Source organism: Narcine bancroftii, chromosome 8, assembly GCF_036971445.1.
Source record: "Narcine bancroftii isolate sNarBan1 chromosome 8, sNarBan1.hap1, whole genome shotgun sequence".
Lineage (NCBI taxonomy): Eukaryota > Metazoa > Chordata > Chondrichthyes > Torpediniformes > Narcinidae > Narcine > Narcine bancroftii.
The window spans coordinates 58457155-58473683 of record NC_091476.1 but is presented as its reverse complement, the minus strand read 5'-3'; the positions used below and the strand labels follow the sequence as shown (position 1 = coordinate 58473683).

Genomic DNA, 16529 nt, shown 5'->3' with positions numbered 1-16529 from the left:
AGCGTGTGTTGGGTGGTGTGGGTCTTTGATGATTGCTGCTGCTCTCCAATGCCAGTGTTCCCTGTAGATGTTGCCTGGACTTCAGGAACTGATTTACAAGAAAAGGTTAAACAGGTTAGGACTTTATTCCCTGGAGCGTAGAAGAATGAGGGAAGATTTGAATAGAGATATTTAAAATTATGAGGGGGATAGGCAGAGTAAATGTAGATAGGTTTTTTCCACTGATAGTAGGTGACAGACAAACCAAAGGACATGGGTTAAGGGTGAAAGGGGCAAAGTTTAGAGGGAACATGAGGGGGAACTTCTTCACACAGAGTAGTGGGAGTGTGGAATGAGCTGCCAGTTGAAGTGGTGAATGCAGGCTCAATTTTAACATTTAAGAAGAATTTGGACAGGTACATGGATAGGAAAGGTGTGGAGGGATATGGAGTGGGTCCAGGTCAGTGGGACTAGGCAAAAAAATAGTTTGGCACAGACTAGAAGGACTGAAGGGCGTTTCTTTTTCTGTAATGTTTCCATTGTAATTAACTCTTCCCCAATTAAGCACTTCCCCATTTTGTCTGCTTTTATCCTTTTCCATTGCTTTGCTAAAGCCCAGGGAGTTGTGGTCACTCTCACCAAAATCCAAAATGCTCCCCCCCACCCCACCCCGAGAGGTTCGCCACCTGACCAAGTTCATTCCCCAGAACTAGATCCAGTGTGGCCTCTCCTCTCATCAGCTGGTCCATATACTGTGCCAAGAATCCTTCTTGTACACACCTGACAAATTCAGCCCCATCGATCCCTCTTACAGCCAGGAGGTGCCAGTCAATATTAGAAAAGTTGAAATTACTCATAACTACACCCTTGTATTTCCTGCACCGTTCCGAAATCTCCCATCTTATCTGCTCTTCAGTGTCCCCAGGGCTATTCGGGGGCCTATAGACACAGTGATAACTCCCTTTCTGATTCTGACATCCACCCACACCACTAAGTGGCCCCTCCCTCTGCAGCCTTCTCCCTTTCTATAGCCGCGATACTATCCCTGACCAGTAATGATACTTCCACCCCCTGCAATGAACTGGGATTCACTGGTTGGGTGTTGTGCTAATGGCTGGCCCCACCTCCCGGCTCCACCCAGACCTGCTTACATATAAACCTGGTTTCCTGCCTAAACCTAGAACCCTTCCGAAGACTGCTGTGAGGCCCTACCCTTAGTTATAAACTAATTAAAGCATTTGTTCTCCTTCCAGTTGTGAGAGCTTTTATTCACGCTACAATTTTATTAGTTTATTCCCTAAATGATGGCAGCACTGCTCAAGCCAGGTGATAGACCCTCTGTCCCCCAACACAGCTGAGGAGTTCACAAACTGGCTAGACTGCTTCCAGGCCTACCTGAACGTGACCAGAGACGTCTTCCACACCGATGAACTCAGGAGGTCCGCATTCGTTTCGAGGGTAGGAATTAAGGGGTAAGCAATCATCAGGGACTGTTCTACATATGACGCTGCCATCGAGGAGTTGAAAGCTTGGTACCTGAAGTCGCAAAACGAGGTCCTAGTGTCTACGTCACCAGAGGCCAGGAGAGACCATTGTGAGAAACAGAAGTACCTTCGCAGAATTTGCTCGAGACAAAAATTGAGAACAAAGAACTTTTATTATACTATTACAACAATGCTCAATGAGATAGACAACAGACTCGCCAAGGCAAATAGCGCCTTTGGAAGACTACACAAAAGAGTCAGGAAAAACAACCAACTGAAAAACCTCACAAAGATAAGCGTATACAGAGCCGTTGTCATACCCACACTCCTGTTCGGCTCCGAATCATGGGTCCTCTACCGGCACCACCTACGGCTCCTAGAACGCTTCCACCAGCGTTGTCTCCGCTCCATCCTCAACATCCATTGGAGCGCTTACACCCCTAATGTTGAAGTACTCGAGATGGCAGAGGTCGACAGCATCGAGTCCACGCTGCTGAAGATCCAGCTGCGCTGGATGGGTCACGTCTCCAGAATGGAGGACCATCGCCTTCCCAAGATCGTGTTATATGGCGAGCTCTCCACTGGCCACCGTGACAGAGGTGCACCAAAGAAAAGGTACAAGGACTGCCTAAAGAAATCTCTTGGTGCCTGCCACATTGACCACCGCTAGTGGGCTGATAAAGCCTCAAACCTTGCATCTTGGCGCCTCACAGTTTGGCGGGCAGCAACCTCCTTTGAAGAAGACCGCAGAGCCCACCTCACTGACAAAAGGCAAAGGAGGAAAAACCCAACACCCAACCCCAACCAACCAATTTTCCCTTGCAACCGCTGCAATCGTGTCTGCCTGTCCCGCATCGGACTTGTCAGCCACAAACGAGCCTGCAGCTGACGTGGACTTTTTACCCCCTCCATAAATCTTCGTCCGCGAAGCCAAGCCAAAGAAAGAAAAGATGGAAGACAACAATGCAAAGTTGGGTGCTTCCCCTTACCCTGGGAATACACACAGATACTGGGGCTGACCCAACTTTTATACATTTCATTTCAGTACAGAGCTGCCTTCCCCCTAACATTCTTCTGCCTCCTGGATTGGTTTAGCATTAGGTAATTCTGCCCACGTGAATTCTAACTTCTTATCAGTTTATGTGTCTTCCTGCAAACTTGTTAGCCAGAGAAGTATCATGTCTTTGTTCTTCACTCATTAATCAATCCCTAAGACTTGCTAAAGCTATCTACTTGCTATCCTGTTTTGAAGATCCTTATTTTATTATACTTTTATAACCCTTCCTCCCATTTCAGCATCCCTTCACCCTGATTTAACCCATAATACTTCATCCTTAATGAGCACTTGCTTGACTCCTCACATTCCAGTATCCCTTATCCTTAAGTTAACCCATAATACTTCATTCTTAATTGGCACTTGCTTCCAGTATCTCTGGACTCCTAACATTCCAGATTCCCTCACACCATCGATGACTACCTGCTGGACCTGCACTTCCCAAAAAGTGCAGATACAAAGTGGCTACGGGCAACGTTCATGAGGAAGAACAGATCTAGGACTCTCTAGTCGTGGGGGTCCACTCGAGGTACATGAGGCAGCGACTGCTCAGTCGGGAAAGAAGGACCTAGTTAACCATTTCGAGCTGGCCAAATTGCTGGAACAGGCCAAGTCCGAGAACGATGACCCTGAAGCCAGCAAGATCGCTCACCCAGGTGAGCCCTTCCAGGGTCCAGCTGCTCCCACTACCCCAGCCCTAATGGCTGCAACTTCCCATGCTAGTAAGTACTTTTCCTGTGGCAAAAGCCAGCATCCCCAATCATGTTGCCCAGCTAAAGACTCAGTGTGTTCCAGCTGTGACAAGAAAGGCATTCGGCGAAGGTTTGCCGCGTGAGGGGAAGCCCGGGGAAGTCCACAGCCTGCACCGCTCCCGGATCCGATTCCAGCCCCGACATCTGCCCCGAATTCACCCAAGCCCGCTCGCTACGTGACATGCTAATGAAGGGTGGCGTGGCGGGGAGGAAATAGTGTGAAAAGGCTCAGCGGCCATCTTGCTGCGACCCGAATTCAAATTCGGTGCCGTCATAATCGGAGGAGGAAGCAGGGTGGCCATCTTGCCACAACACAAGATCGATGCCATCTTACACACGCAAGGAAACCCAGGACAGTGGGGGCCACTCGAGTGAGGAGAATGGATTCTCTGGGGTACTAGCCTCGATGGTCCAAGATCAGGACAGACCTCACCAGTTCAGCAACTTCATAGTGACTGAGAAGTAAACGGATATTCCACTAAATGCCTGATCGACACAGGCTCTACTGAAAGCTTCATAGACTCACTGACTGTGCAAAAATACAACCTGAAGATGTATCCTTCTAAGAACCACATATTTCTTGCATCTCCTTTGCATTCTACCCGTGTTCAACAACATTGTGTAGTATACCTGTCGTTTGAAAGGGGGGGAAATTCTGTAAATTTTGCTTGTATAAACTTAACAAATTGTGTGCTCCAGTGCTGTTGGGTCTGAACTTTCAGTGTCACCTTAAAAGTGTGACCTTGGAGTATTCTGGTCCCCTCCCCCCCGTAACAGTTTGGAACGGAGGGTCCCTAAAATCAGAATCCACATACAGCCTCTCCACACTGAATATTGACCCCCCCACCTCTCTTCCTGAATCTGTCCCCAGACTGTAAACTTATTGCTACCAAGAGCAGGAGATACAGCACAGCAGACCGAGATTTCATGAAGTCTGAGACCCAGCACCTGCTGGAGGAAGGTATCATCGAACCTCGCACCAGCCCGTGGAAAGCGCAAGTGATAGTGGTAAAAGGGGAAAACAAGTCCAGGCTAGTAATTTACTGTAACCAAACCATTAATCAGTTCAAACTCCTGGACGCACACCCCCCCTCCCTTGTATTTCAGACATGGTGAATAATATCACAAACTATTGGGTCTATTCGAACATTGGACCTGAAAGCTGCTTAACACCAGCTGCCAATCCATTCTGAGGACCGTCCATATATGGCATTTGAGGCTAACAGTCGTCTCTATCAATTTTGGATGCTTTCAGTATTAATAATGGGGTTTCTATCTTCCAGAGGCAGATGGACAGAATGGTGGACGAGAATTGGGTTGAAGGCTACCTTCCCCTATCTCGATAATGCCACCATCTGTGGCCATACCTTGGAGGACCATGATGCCAACCTCCAGAGTTTTCTCCACACGGTGAAAGCCCTGAACCTCACTTATAACTCTGATAAGTGCATGTACAGAACTAAACGTCTGGCTATCCTTGGCTACATGGTGGAGAATGGCATCATTGGCCCCGATCCCGAAAGGATGTGCCCTTGTTAGAGCTCCCCTTCCCCAGGACCACAAAGGCTTTGAGGAGATGCCAGGGGTTTTTCTCATATTATGCCCAGTGGATCCCTCAATATGCTGATAAGGTTCGCCCTCTCTTAAGAGCCACTAATTTCCCCCTCTCGGCTGAAGCCCAAACAGCTTTTAACTACCTCCGGAACCACAATGTGAAAGCTGCCATGCACGCAGTGGGTGAGAATGTACCTTTCCAAGTGGAAAGTGATGCTTTGAACGTAGCCCTAACTACTACTCTCAACTAGGTGGGTAGGCCGGTTGGATTTTTATCATGGACATCACAAGGCCACAAGCTCCAGAACCCATCGGTGGAAAAGGAGGCTCAGGCCATTGTAGAAGCTGTGAGGCACTGGATACACTACCTGGCTGGTAGAAGATTTATGCTCCTCACTGTTCAGCACTCTGTCGTATTCATGTTTAATAATATCAAGAGGGGAAAAATCAAAAATGATAAAATTGGTAGGTGGAGGATCAAACTCTCCACCTACAATTATGACATTGCTTATCAGCCAGGAGCCCTTAATAACCCTCCAGATGCCTTATCCAGAGGAAGCTGTGCCTCTGGACACATCGGCCAACTGCAATCTCTCCATAATGAGCTCTGCCATCCAGGGGTTATCCACATGGCTCATTTTGTCAAGACGAGCAATCTGCCGTACTCCATGGAAGACATCAGGTCTTGCCAGGTCTGCACGGAGTGCAAGCCGCATTTCTATCACCCCACAAAAGCGCACCTGATCAAATCATCCAGGCCCTTTGAATGCCTCAGTGTCAATTTTAAGGGACCTCGCCCCTCCATGAACAGGAACACTTTCTTCCTCTTTATCATTGATGAGTACTTCCTCTTCCCATGTCCAGGCACGCCACCTCATCAGTTATAAAAGCCCGAGACTCAATTTTCACTCTGTTCAGTTATCCCAGCTATATTCACAGCGACTGGGGCTCAGCCTTTATGAGTGACGAACTACGTCAGTACCTGCTGGTGAGAGGCATCGCATCCAGCAGGACCACTAGCTACAATCCGTGGGGGAACGGGCAGGAGAATTGAAAAGGAGAACACCACAGTCTGGAAGGCTGTCAAACTGGCCCTGAAATCAAAAGGCCTTCCAGACTCACGCTGGCATGAAGTCCTCCCTATGGCGCACCTTTCCATCCGGTTGCTTCTATGTACTGTGATCTATGACCTAGTACTATGTACTACACCTCTCGAGCTTCTATTCAATTTTGAAAGAAGGTCAGCATCGGGAACTACACTCCCAACCTGGCTCACCACTCCTGGTCTGGTCCTTCTCAGGAAGAACGTGAGGAGAAGCAAGACCGACCCCCTGGTGGAAAGGGTGAAACTGCTCCACGCCAATCCCACATACGCCTATGTGGAGTACCCAGATGGTAGGGAGGACACCGTCTCCATCAGGGACATGGTACTCACCAGAACAGAGGGCCTGTTGCCTCAGGTACGCTGTGAGCCACGGAGCTCATTCTCGCCGCCCCCATTCAGGGCCTCGAGGGATCCAGTTCAGGAGTAAAGTGCATCCCCCTCCACTTTTGAGCTGGAGACCCAGCCTACCTCTCCTCCTCACAAGAGGACCAGGAGACCTTAGGAGTCCAAGGTGATAAGGTGCTCCGCCAGGATCTCCAGACCCCCGGACTGTTTAAATCTGTAAATTTGTAAATAACTATATTTTTTTTAACCACTTGTTTCTGAGCCCATGTTCTCTGTCTTCATTCACAGACCCTAAGTTCTACAGGAAGGGGTGAATGCAGTGAACTGGATTCACTAGTAGTGTGTTGTGCTGATGGTTGGCCCCACCTCCCAGCTCCACCACCATCTACCCACATATAACTCAGGTTTCCCGCCTAAACCCAGAACCCTTCTGAAGACTACTGTTGAACCCTAACCTTAGTTATAAGCTAATAAAAGCATTTGTTCTCCCTCAAGTAATGAGAGCTTTTATTCATGCTACACAGCCCCCAACCATGTTCTACCTCCTATCCTATCCCTTTGAAAACACCTAAACCCCAGTACCTGCATCAGCCTCCAGCCAGGTTTCAGTAATGGCCACAACATCATAGTTCCATGTACTGATCCAAGCTCTAAGTTCATCCCCTTTATTCCTAATAGAATTGAAATAGTCACATTTCAACCCCTCTAAATGGCTACTTTTATGCCTGTCCTTCCTCAAAAAAACCCAGAACACATTGCATCATGATTTTGGCCTTCTGAACTATTCTCTGCCCTTAGTTTGCCCTGCCAAACTATTTTAAACCCTCCCCAATCGCTCTAGCAAACCAGCCCACCAGGATATTGGTCCTTTTCCAGTTCAGAGTCAGCCTGTCCTTTTAGTACAGGTCAAAAGCTCCTCAGAAGACATCCTAAAGATCCATGAATCTGAGCCCCTGCCCCTTGCACTAACTCTTCAGCCACACATTTATCTGCCACAACTTCCTATTCTTACCCTCTCTGATGCGTGGCACAGGCAGCAATCCTGAGAGTTCCACCCTTGAGGTCCTGCTTGTCAACTTCTGTCCTAACTCCCTATATTCCCTCTTCAGGACCTCATTCCCACTCCAATCCATGTCATTGGTTCCCACGTGGACCACGACGTCTGGTTGCTCAACCTCCTACTTTAGAATGTTGTTCACTCAATTAGAAACATCCCTGACTCTGGCACCTGGGAGGCACATACTATCCAGAGGCCTCAATCTGTCTGCCTAAGCAACAATTCCCCTATCACTATCGTTCTCCTCTTCTCCCCCCTTCCATCTGAGCTGAAGGGCCAGAGTCGGTGCGAGAGACGTGACCACCGCAACTTGTCCCTGGTAGGTCATCCCCCCAACAGTATCCAAAATGGTAGCCTTATTGTTGAGGGGAATGGCCACAGGGGTGCTCTATACTGTCTGCCTATTCCCCTTCCCTCTCCTCCCCTCACCCAGTTGCCTGCCTCCTGACCTTTGGGGGTGACTGGCTCCCTGAAGCTCCTGTCAATCATTGCCTCTGCCTCCCGAATGATCTGGAGTTCACCTAGCTCCAGTTCCAGTTCCCTAACACAGACTGTCAGGAGGCTGCAGCTGGATGCATCTCTTGCAGGTGTACTCATCAGAGACAAGTGCGCTGTCCCAGATTTCCCACATGCTGACATCGGAGCATTCTGCTGCCCTAGTTACCATTTCCATTATCTATTCTTGATAATACATAAAAATCTTACAGGAAACAGGCCTATCCTCAGCCTCTGCTCACTAAATTCTGTGAGTCAAAGCCTCAAATTCCCACCCCTACCCTGAGTCCCTCATTCACTGGCCACTCCAATTGAGCTTCCCCTCTTGTTACAGTCTCTTACCCGTAGCACTCACTCCAATCAATCACCGTTCTGTTTTAATATTTAATATGTCCTCTGCTCCACTTTCACAAAGCCTGATCCCAACACCCTCTGGTTGCCGAGCCCCTGCTCTGCCTCTCTCCAACACTCACCAGAGGTGACCAGTTTCATCTGCAAATTTAGTGACCTTTCTTTTGTCAAAATCAGAAAGAGCAGGGTTCCCAGAACAGATCTGTACAGAACACCAATAGTCATTAACCTCCAGGCAGAATACATTCTAACCACTACCACACTCTCTGCCTTCTGCAGGCAAGCCAGTTCCGAAACCAAGCAGCTAAGATTCCATGGATCCCATACCTCAGGACTTTCTGAATCTCAAATGCCTTAGTAAAAATCATATACACCACATTCACTATCTTACCTTCATCTCCTCCTCGACATGTTCCACCATTTGAATCTGTTCTACATTGATCTCAGATTCACCCAGGTCCCTCTCCTGCTTCATTAAGAACCTCCCCTCTGCATTTGTTCCCCACTTTATCTCTGAATGGTTCTAGTCTTCCTCTGGCTTTCCTTAATCTTACTTGCCCACACCTTCTCATGTCCCCTTTTAGCTTTCCTAAGTCCCTTTTTAAGTTCCTTTCTTCCTCAACTTGACCACAGCCTGTGTGTCCCTCTTGGACACACCTGATAAATTTTGCTCCATCTATCCCTCTTGCAGACAGGAGGTGCCAGTCAATATTGGAGAAGATGAAGTCTCCATGACAACAAATCCTGTTTTTTTTTGACCTTTGCAAAACCTGCCTGTTTGTCTGCTCTTCAGTGTCCCAATGGCTATTTGGAGGCCTATTGAATGCTCCTAATCGAGCTCCCTTTCTGTTTCTGACTTCCACCAGCACTGACTTGGTAGAGATTCCCTCCCTTTCTGCAGCTGTGAAACTATTCCTGATTAACAATGCCACCCCCAACTATTTTACCTCCTTCTCTATCCCTTAGAAACATCTAAACGAGTGGTTCTCACATCTCACTTTAAGTATTCCCTATGCCATCGGTGCTCTGTGATTAGTAAGGGATTGTTTAAGGTGGGATGTGGGTGGAAAGAAAAAGTTTGAAAACCCTGTTTTAATTGTACCTCATTGACTTGTTATGTGCAGTTTCAGAGCTCCAAAATATTTCAGTAACAATTGGGTCTAGAGCAGTGATTCTCAACCTTCCCTTCCCCTTACAAATCACAGAGCACCGATGGCATAGGGAATACTTAAAGTGATATGTGAGTGGAAAGAGAAAGGTTGAGAACCACTGATCTAAACCCCAGAACTAGCATCAGCCAATCATGTTCCTGCATCATCCAAATCTCTGTAGCAGCAACGTCATAGTTCCACGTACTGATCCATGCTCTACATTCATCGCCCTTATTTGTAGCACTTCTTGCATTAAAGTACACACATTTCAACCCATTCAACCAATGGCATTGATGCTCCACGCACTGCCTGTCCTTCTCACAGTCTCACTGCACACCTTTTTCACCAATTACTCCATTTTATGACCTAACATTCTGTGATGCACTGTGGTGACAGTAAGCAGACACAACATTCGTAAAGACTGAACAACAGGCTTTATTCTACTTAGAGTCTTCTGCTGTATTCGGCTGCACTCTGAGTGACTGACCTCGAGGGGCTGGATGAGGCTTATATCCCGGCAGGTTGATTGGCAGCCGACCGGGTGGGGCTTGATCCATTCAGGTCGGTTGATTGACACCCGTCCAGGTGTGCTCTGTCCTCTAGTGCTCTTCCTGCAGGTACACAAGGTCACCCCCTGCAGTAGGCTAGTGGTGGATCACCACACACTCTGGTTCCCATTCCCCAGCCTAGCTAGCTTAAACCCTCCCCAACAGCTCTATCAAATCTGTCCTCCAGTTTTAGTCCCTCTCCAGTTCATGTACAGGACAGACCTTCCCCAGAGGAGTTCCCACTGATCCACAAATCTAAACCCCTGCCCCCTGCACTAACCCCTCAGCCATACATTCATCTGCCGCAACTTCATATTCTTGCCCTCACTGATGCGTGGCACAGGAAGCAATCAAGAGATTAACACCCTTGAGGTCCTGCTCTTTAGTTCCTAACGATTCACCCTTCAGGACCATCCCTTTTCCTATCTATGTCATTGGTACCAATGTCCAACGACATTCGGTTGCACACCCTCCCTCTCAAGAATTCTATGGATTGATCAGACACGTCTCTCACCCTGGCACCTGGGAGGGAACATACCATCTGATAATCTCGTCCCCTTCCACAGAATTTCACATCTATTCTCACCCCTTGTCATTATTGCACTTCTCCTCTCTTCCCTTTCCTCTGAGCCACAGAGTGGCCTCTGTGTGAGGGACCTGGCTGCTGCACCATTTACTGGTAGGTTATCCCATCTAACTTTCCAAAACAGTGTACTTACAATTTGAGGGGAATGAGAACAGGGGTATCCTGTACTGACTGCCTGTTCCCATTCCCTCGCCTGAGAGTCATGCCACTACCTGCGTTTTTGGTGTGACTGCCTCCCTGTAACCTTTCTATCACCCTGTTAGTTCATCCATCTCCAGAGCCCTATCTCAGTTTGGGCAGACTCCAGTTGGCTGCACTTCTCATGGGGAAGTCATCAGGGATGCTGGAGGTCTCCCTGCTCTCCCACATCCCACTGCCCTGCTGCCAGTGGCTTGCTGCTGTTTTGCATTGTTTAACACTGAGTTTGCCTTTGTTGCTCACACAGTATCTCTTCCTCTCCCAACTTGGTGATGAGGTCCACTGAGGTGGGATCATAGGGTCACACCTTGCTGTGCCTCATGTCATGATCAGGAGCCCTGGGATCCATGGTGAAGGGATGACTTCAGTCAACCATGCAGATTGTACGGGGGCTTGACACGGTAGGGTCACCTGCAGTCAAGGGGAAGTCATCTTGGAGTCACTACAGGAGACAGCATTACCCCATGGGATGGAGCAGTACCCCAGGGGAGGGGGGAATTACTCTAGAAGAAGGGGACATCATCTTCAGAGGAGGTGGGAGAATATTCAGGGGAGAGGGGTCAGCTTCAGGAAAAGGGGTAAATCAGGGGAGGTGGGAGAATCTTCAGGGGAGAGTGGGTCATCTTCAGGGGAGGGGCAATAATGAAGGTTTGTTTTTTCTCTCTAGAAACGGGGAGGCAAGAAAGGCTCAATTGAGCTGGATAAAGTCAAGTGTGTGGAAGTGGTGACTGCTGAGGAGAACTGCCCTCCGGAGAGGCAGTACCCCTTTCAGGTCAGTCTGCGTCTCTCTCCTTCCCAAGATAACCCTGCTGGGGGAAAGGCACAGCCCCTCACCCTCCACTGCCCTCCCAGTTAGTCACAGCTGATCCACTCTCACATTGCTCTGCACTGGTCCATGCTCTCAGTCAACCTCTGCCAATCTCTGGTCCCCACACCCTCTGAGGTGGATACCCCATCATGGAAACAATGAAATAATGGTTGGCACAGACTAGATGGGCTGAATAGCCTATTTTTTGTGATGTGGCATTCTATGAAACACTTCTCCATTAGTTCAACCCTGATTCTCTGCTCCAATTTCAGACTTTGCTCTGAGTTCCAGGGGAACCATTGTTTTTCTGTGACGAGTTGTTTGAATCTGGTTACTGCAGTGACCTGATCTTTCCTCACTTTCCCACTTCTGTTTGGTCTTGTGATTCAACAGGACATCTGTAGATTTTGACACTGACAACTGGTTTGGAAAAGCCCCAATAAAGGTGTCATCAAAAACAAAGAAATGAGCAGATGCTGGAAATGTGAAGTAAAAACGGATTATGGCTGGAAACACACAGAGGGTCTGGCTGCACCTGGGGAGAAAGGAACAGGGCTAATATTTCAGGTTGATGATTAGTCAGCAAACTCAGAAAACAAGTGTGTTGAAATTGTGGAGATGGGCGGAAGATGGAAAACGGAGTGACAGCTACTCACAGCTAATAGGTCTGTAAGAGGTGGAAACAGGGGGACGGGATAAAGGACAGAGGAGAAAAGACAGTAACCAATGGCAATGAGGGTCAGGAGAGTGCAAAATCAGGTGACGTAGACAATGCGACATACCACGTGCTGGAGAAACTCAGCAGGTCATGCAGCATCTAGAGGAAGCAAAGAGTAACAATCGTTTCAGACCTGAGCCCCTCATCAGACACATGGATAAAAAGATGGGGGAAAAGGGAGGGAGAGGACAGGAGGAAGAGGCAGGGCAAGGAGCACAGGCTAACGAGAAGGAGGTCATAGGCAGACATTGGAGATATGGAAGTGATGGGAAGGAAGGAAATGGGGTGGGGAATGGAGGGAAAGAGGCACAGGGAGAGAGAGGGTTGAATGGAAGTTGGAGAAGTTGCAGTCTGGTTGGAGAACAAGGGTAACCTCAGTTTGGTAGAGAGATAGACATGTTGATATTGGAATGATGTGTGAAATTAAAATGGATGGGCCCTGGGAGGTCCTTGTCAGTGCAGCAAATGGAACATAGGAGTTCAACAAAACCATCTCCCAGTCTGCAGCTGAAGAGAAGCCACAATGGGAGCACTGGATGCAGTAGATAACCCTTGCAAAATACATGTAAAGTTTTGCCTCATTGCGAAGGACTTTTTGGGGTCCCAAATAATGGGTAGGTAGGTACCGATGGGGCAATTAGTGGAAAGAATGAGTGGACGAGGGAGGGAGCAATCCTACGGAAAGCAGAGAGGGAAGGAGCACTCTCTGGCATAGAGTCTGGCTGTTTGGCTCAGAAGGGAAGATGGGAAGAAGAGGAGAGCGATGTGATTGGAGATTCATTGGTTAGGCGAACAGAAAGGATGTTCTGTGAATGAGATTGAGGCTCACAGATGGCACGTTGCCTCCCAGGGTCAAGGAAGTCTCTGATTGAGAACACAGCATTCTTGGGCGGGCGGGTGAGCAGCCAGATATTGTGGTCCACATGGGGACCAATGACATATATAGGAGTAGGGCTGAGGCCCTTAAGAGGGAGTTAGGAAAGAAGTTGAAAAGCAGGACCTCAAGAGCGGTAATACCAGGATTGCTGCCTGTGCCACACAGCAGAGAGGGTAGGAACAGGACATTGTGGCAGATGATTGCGTTCCTGAAGAGTTGGTGTAGGGGGCAGGGTTCAGATTCATGGATCATTGGGATCTCTTCTGAGGAAGGTCTGACCTGTACAAAGAGGACAGGCTGACCTTGAACTGGAGGGGGGCCAATATCCTGACGGGCAAGTTTGCTAGAGAGGTTGGGGAGGGTTTAAACTAGTTTGGCAGGGGGATGGGAACAGGAATGTGAGGGCAGAGAATAGGGAAGAGATCAAAAACATGATGCAATGTGTTGTGAGTTTGTGAGGAAGGACAGGCCAGGGGACAAAGCATAAAAGAGGCCATTTAGAGGGGTGGAAATGTGACTATTTCAACGCTAGGTGTATCAGGAATAAAGGGGATGAACTTAGAGCTTTATGATAGTATCACCAATGTGTATATGTACAGATTGTAGTGTAGGATGACTGTGATTGGCTGAGAGTGTAGCCACACCTACTGGTAGGTCTTAAAGGATTGCTCCTAGCCAGACCAGGTCATTCTGGACAGGTTGACCTACTTGTGATATGTTCTAGTCTTTTAGTTAATAAAAGCCTTGGTTTGGATCAACAAGTCTTTGGTTCTTTCAGTAGGTGGAACTACAATGTTGTGGCCGTTACTGAAATTTGGCTGGAGGAAGGACAGGATTGGTTGATGCAGGTAGCGGGGTTTAGATGTTTTAAAAAGAATAGGATGGGAGGTAGAAAAGGGTCAGGGAGTGGGGGAGTAGCATTACTGGTCAGGGATAGTATCACGGCTGTAAAAAGGGAAGATGCTGCAGAGGGAGTATCCACTGAGTCAGTGTGGGTGGAAGTTAGAAATAGGAAGGGAGTCATCACCGTGCTTGGAGTAGTCTATAGGCCCCCAAATAGCCCTGGGGACCCTGAGGAGCAGATAAGCAGGCATATTATGGAATGGTGCAGAAATTACAGGGTTGTTCTTATGGGGAACTTCCTAAGATTGACTGGCAATTCTTGACAAAAATAGGGATAAATGGGATTGAATTTGTCAAGAAGGATTCCTGGCACAGTATGTGGACTAGCTGACTAAAGGAGAGGCCATACTGGATCTAATTCTGGGTAATGAACCTGGTCAGGTGGCAGTCCTCTCAATGGGGGAGCATTTTGGTGATAGTGACCACAACTCTCTGAGCTTTAGCTTAGCTATGGACAAGGAGAAAAGCAGACATTATGGGAACGTGTTTAATTTGGGAAGGACTAATTATGATGGGATGAGGCAGGAACTAGTGAGATTAAATTGGAAACGGAAGTTCAAAGGGTGATAGCACAGAAGCAATGTGGAGGAAGTTTAGGGATCACTTGTGCAGGATTCAGGGTAAGTTTGTCCCATTGGGAACCGTGGCTGATGAAACAGGTGAAGCAGCTGGTCAAAAGGACAAAGGAAGTGTACATTAGATATAGGAAGCAGGAAGGGCTCATGAGAAGTACATGGTAGCCAGGAAGGAGCTTAAGAAAGGTCTTTGGAGAGCTTGAAAGGGGGCATCAGAAGGCCTTGGCAAGAAGTCTTTAAAGAGAAGCCCAATTAGTTCTATATGTATATGAATATGTATATGAAGGATGATGAGAATGAAGGTGGGGCTGCTAAAGGACAATGTGTCTGGCGGATGGGGAGGTCCTAAATTAATACTTTGCTTCAGTATTCACAAGAGAAAAGGACCTTGATCAGGGTGAGGTCAGAATAGAACAGGCCTGTGTGGAGATTAAGGATCTTCTTAAAGGCATTAAGATTGATGTCCCCAGGGCTGGTTGTGATATACCCCAGGCTGCTGTGGGAAGTGAGAGAAGAGAGAGCTGGGGCAGTAGCAATGATCTCTGTGTCCTATTTGGCTGCAGGGAGGATTGGAGAACCACAAATGTCGTCCCCTTGTTTTAAATCAGGAGAATCCTGGAAATTATAGACCAGTGAGTCTTATGTCAGTGGTGGGCAAACTATTGGAGAAGATTCCTAAGGATAGGATCTATGAGCATTTGGAGAAGTCCAGTCTACTCAAGGATAGTCAACCAGGCTTTGTGAAGGGGAGATCGTGCTTCATGATTCTAATTGAGTTTTTTGAGGAGGTAACAAAAGAAATTGATGAGTAGGGTGGTAGATGTGGTCTATATGGCATTTGACAAGGTCCTCCTTGAGAGACTCTTTTCGAAAGTTATGAAGCATGGGATCAGTGGAACCTTGGCTGTGTGGATTAAAAATGGGCTTGCATGTAGACAGCAGAGAGTATTACAGGTCCTTATCCCTTTATCCACAATTCCGAACACCAAATATTTTTTACAGCATGTACAATGTGTTTTGGAGAGAGCGAGGAGAGAATGCAGCTAGGATGGGCGAGCGGGGAGAGAGTGAGGAGAGGGCGCGCCTCGAAGAGCATGGAGGCCCTGCAGGGGGCAAGGAGAGTGGGAGCCCGCCATGCCGCCAGGGCCAGAGGGCAAAGAGACCCAGGTGCTGAGCTCCACAGCCCGGGAGGGAGGAGGAGAGAAATGAGCCTTCACGTAGAAGGTGGTGCCAGAGAGAGAGAAGCCAAAGGGACGCTGGGGAGCAGCTGAGCCGGAGCAGCAGAAAGAGCTGGGCAATAGTGCAGGACCAGGTGATGAGAAGCAGCCCATCGGCAGCCGAGCTGGGCCAGAAGGAGACAGACAAGGGCGTGGAGGAACCCGTGGTGGGGGTGGGGGGTTGGGGGGTGCTTAACTTCTTTTTGCTTTAATGCAGGATCAATGGCCGTCTTCATTACCCAGAGTGGTTCCAGCTGTGTGGGGGATTATGGTTAGCGAAGACGGCCATTGCTCATTGAGCCGGATTCAATGCGGTGTCACTCTGTAAAAAGGGCTTATGCTTTGCGTGAATCTGTACCTCTGCCATTTTAATTCCATAATACGGAACAATCCAAATACCGAGAAATGTCCGGTCCCAAGGATCTCGGATAAAAGGATAAGTACCTGCAGTGGAAGGAAAGTATTCTGCCTGAGGTAAAACACAGGATTCTGTTGACATCGTGGTGAAGTGAAAAAACACACAAATTCTGGAGAAACTCAACAGGTCAAACAGTGCCTTTATGTAGCAAAGGTAAAAATACAGAACCAATGTTTTGGGTTGGAGCCCTTCATCAAGGTGTGGGGGAACATGAGAGATGCCTGAACAAAAAAGAGAAGGGGTGGTGAGGGTGGGAGATAATAGGTGGGGGGGGGGGGGTGAACCGCAGGAAGGGTGGGGAGGAGCCCAAGTTTGGTGAAGAGAGAAAGTAGGAACTGGAATGACTAGTTAAGG

At 48.2% G+C, this 16529-nt stretch overlaps 1 protein-coding gene across 4 annotated transcripts in view; it reads left to right on the top strand.

Annotated features, from left to right (window-relative positions):
• The window catches only part of btk (Bruton agammaglobulinemia tyrosine kinase), a 181315-nt gene that overhangs the window by 45395 nt on the left and 119391 nt on the right, over nucleotides 1–16529 (top strand). Inside the window, exons 1-2 of one of the 4 annotated variants that reach the window (XM_069893798.1) lie at nucleotides 5762–6283; nucleotides 11327–11431. In XM_069893798.1, coding sequence (XP_069749899.1) covers nucleotides 5966–6283; nucleotides 11327–11431 — 423 coding nt within the window. In that variant the 5' untranslated portion in view covers nucleotides 5762–5965. Of the gene's footprint in view, nucleotides 1–5761; nucleotides 6284–11326; nucleotides 11432–16197; nucleotides 16329–16529 lie in introns of those variants that run through there. The other 3 variants (XM_069893796.1, XM_069893797.1, XM_069893799.1) reach the window with 3 other exon arrangements.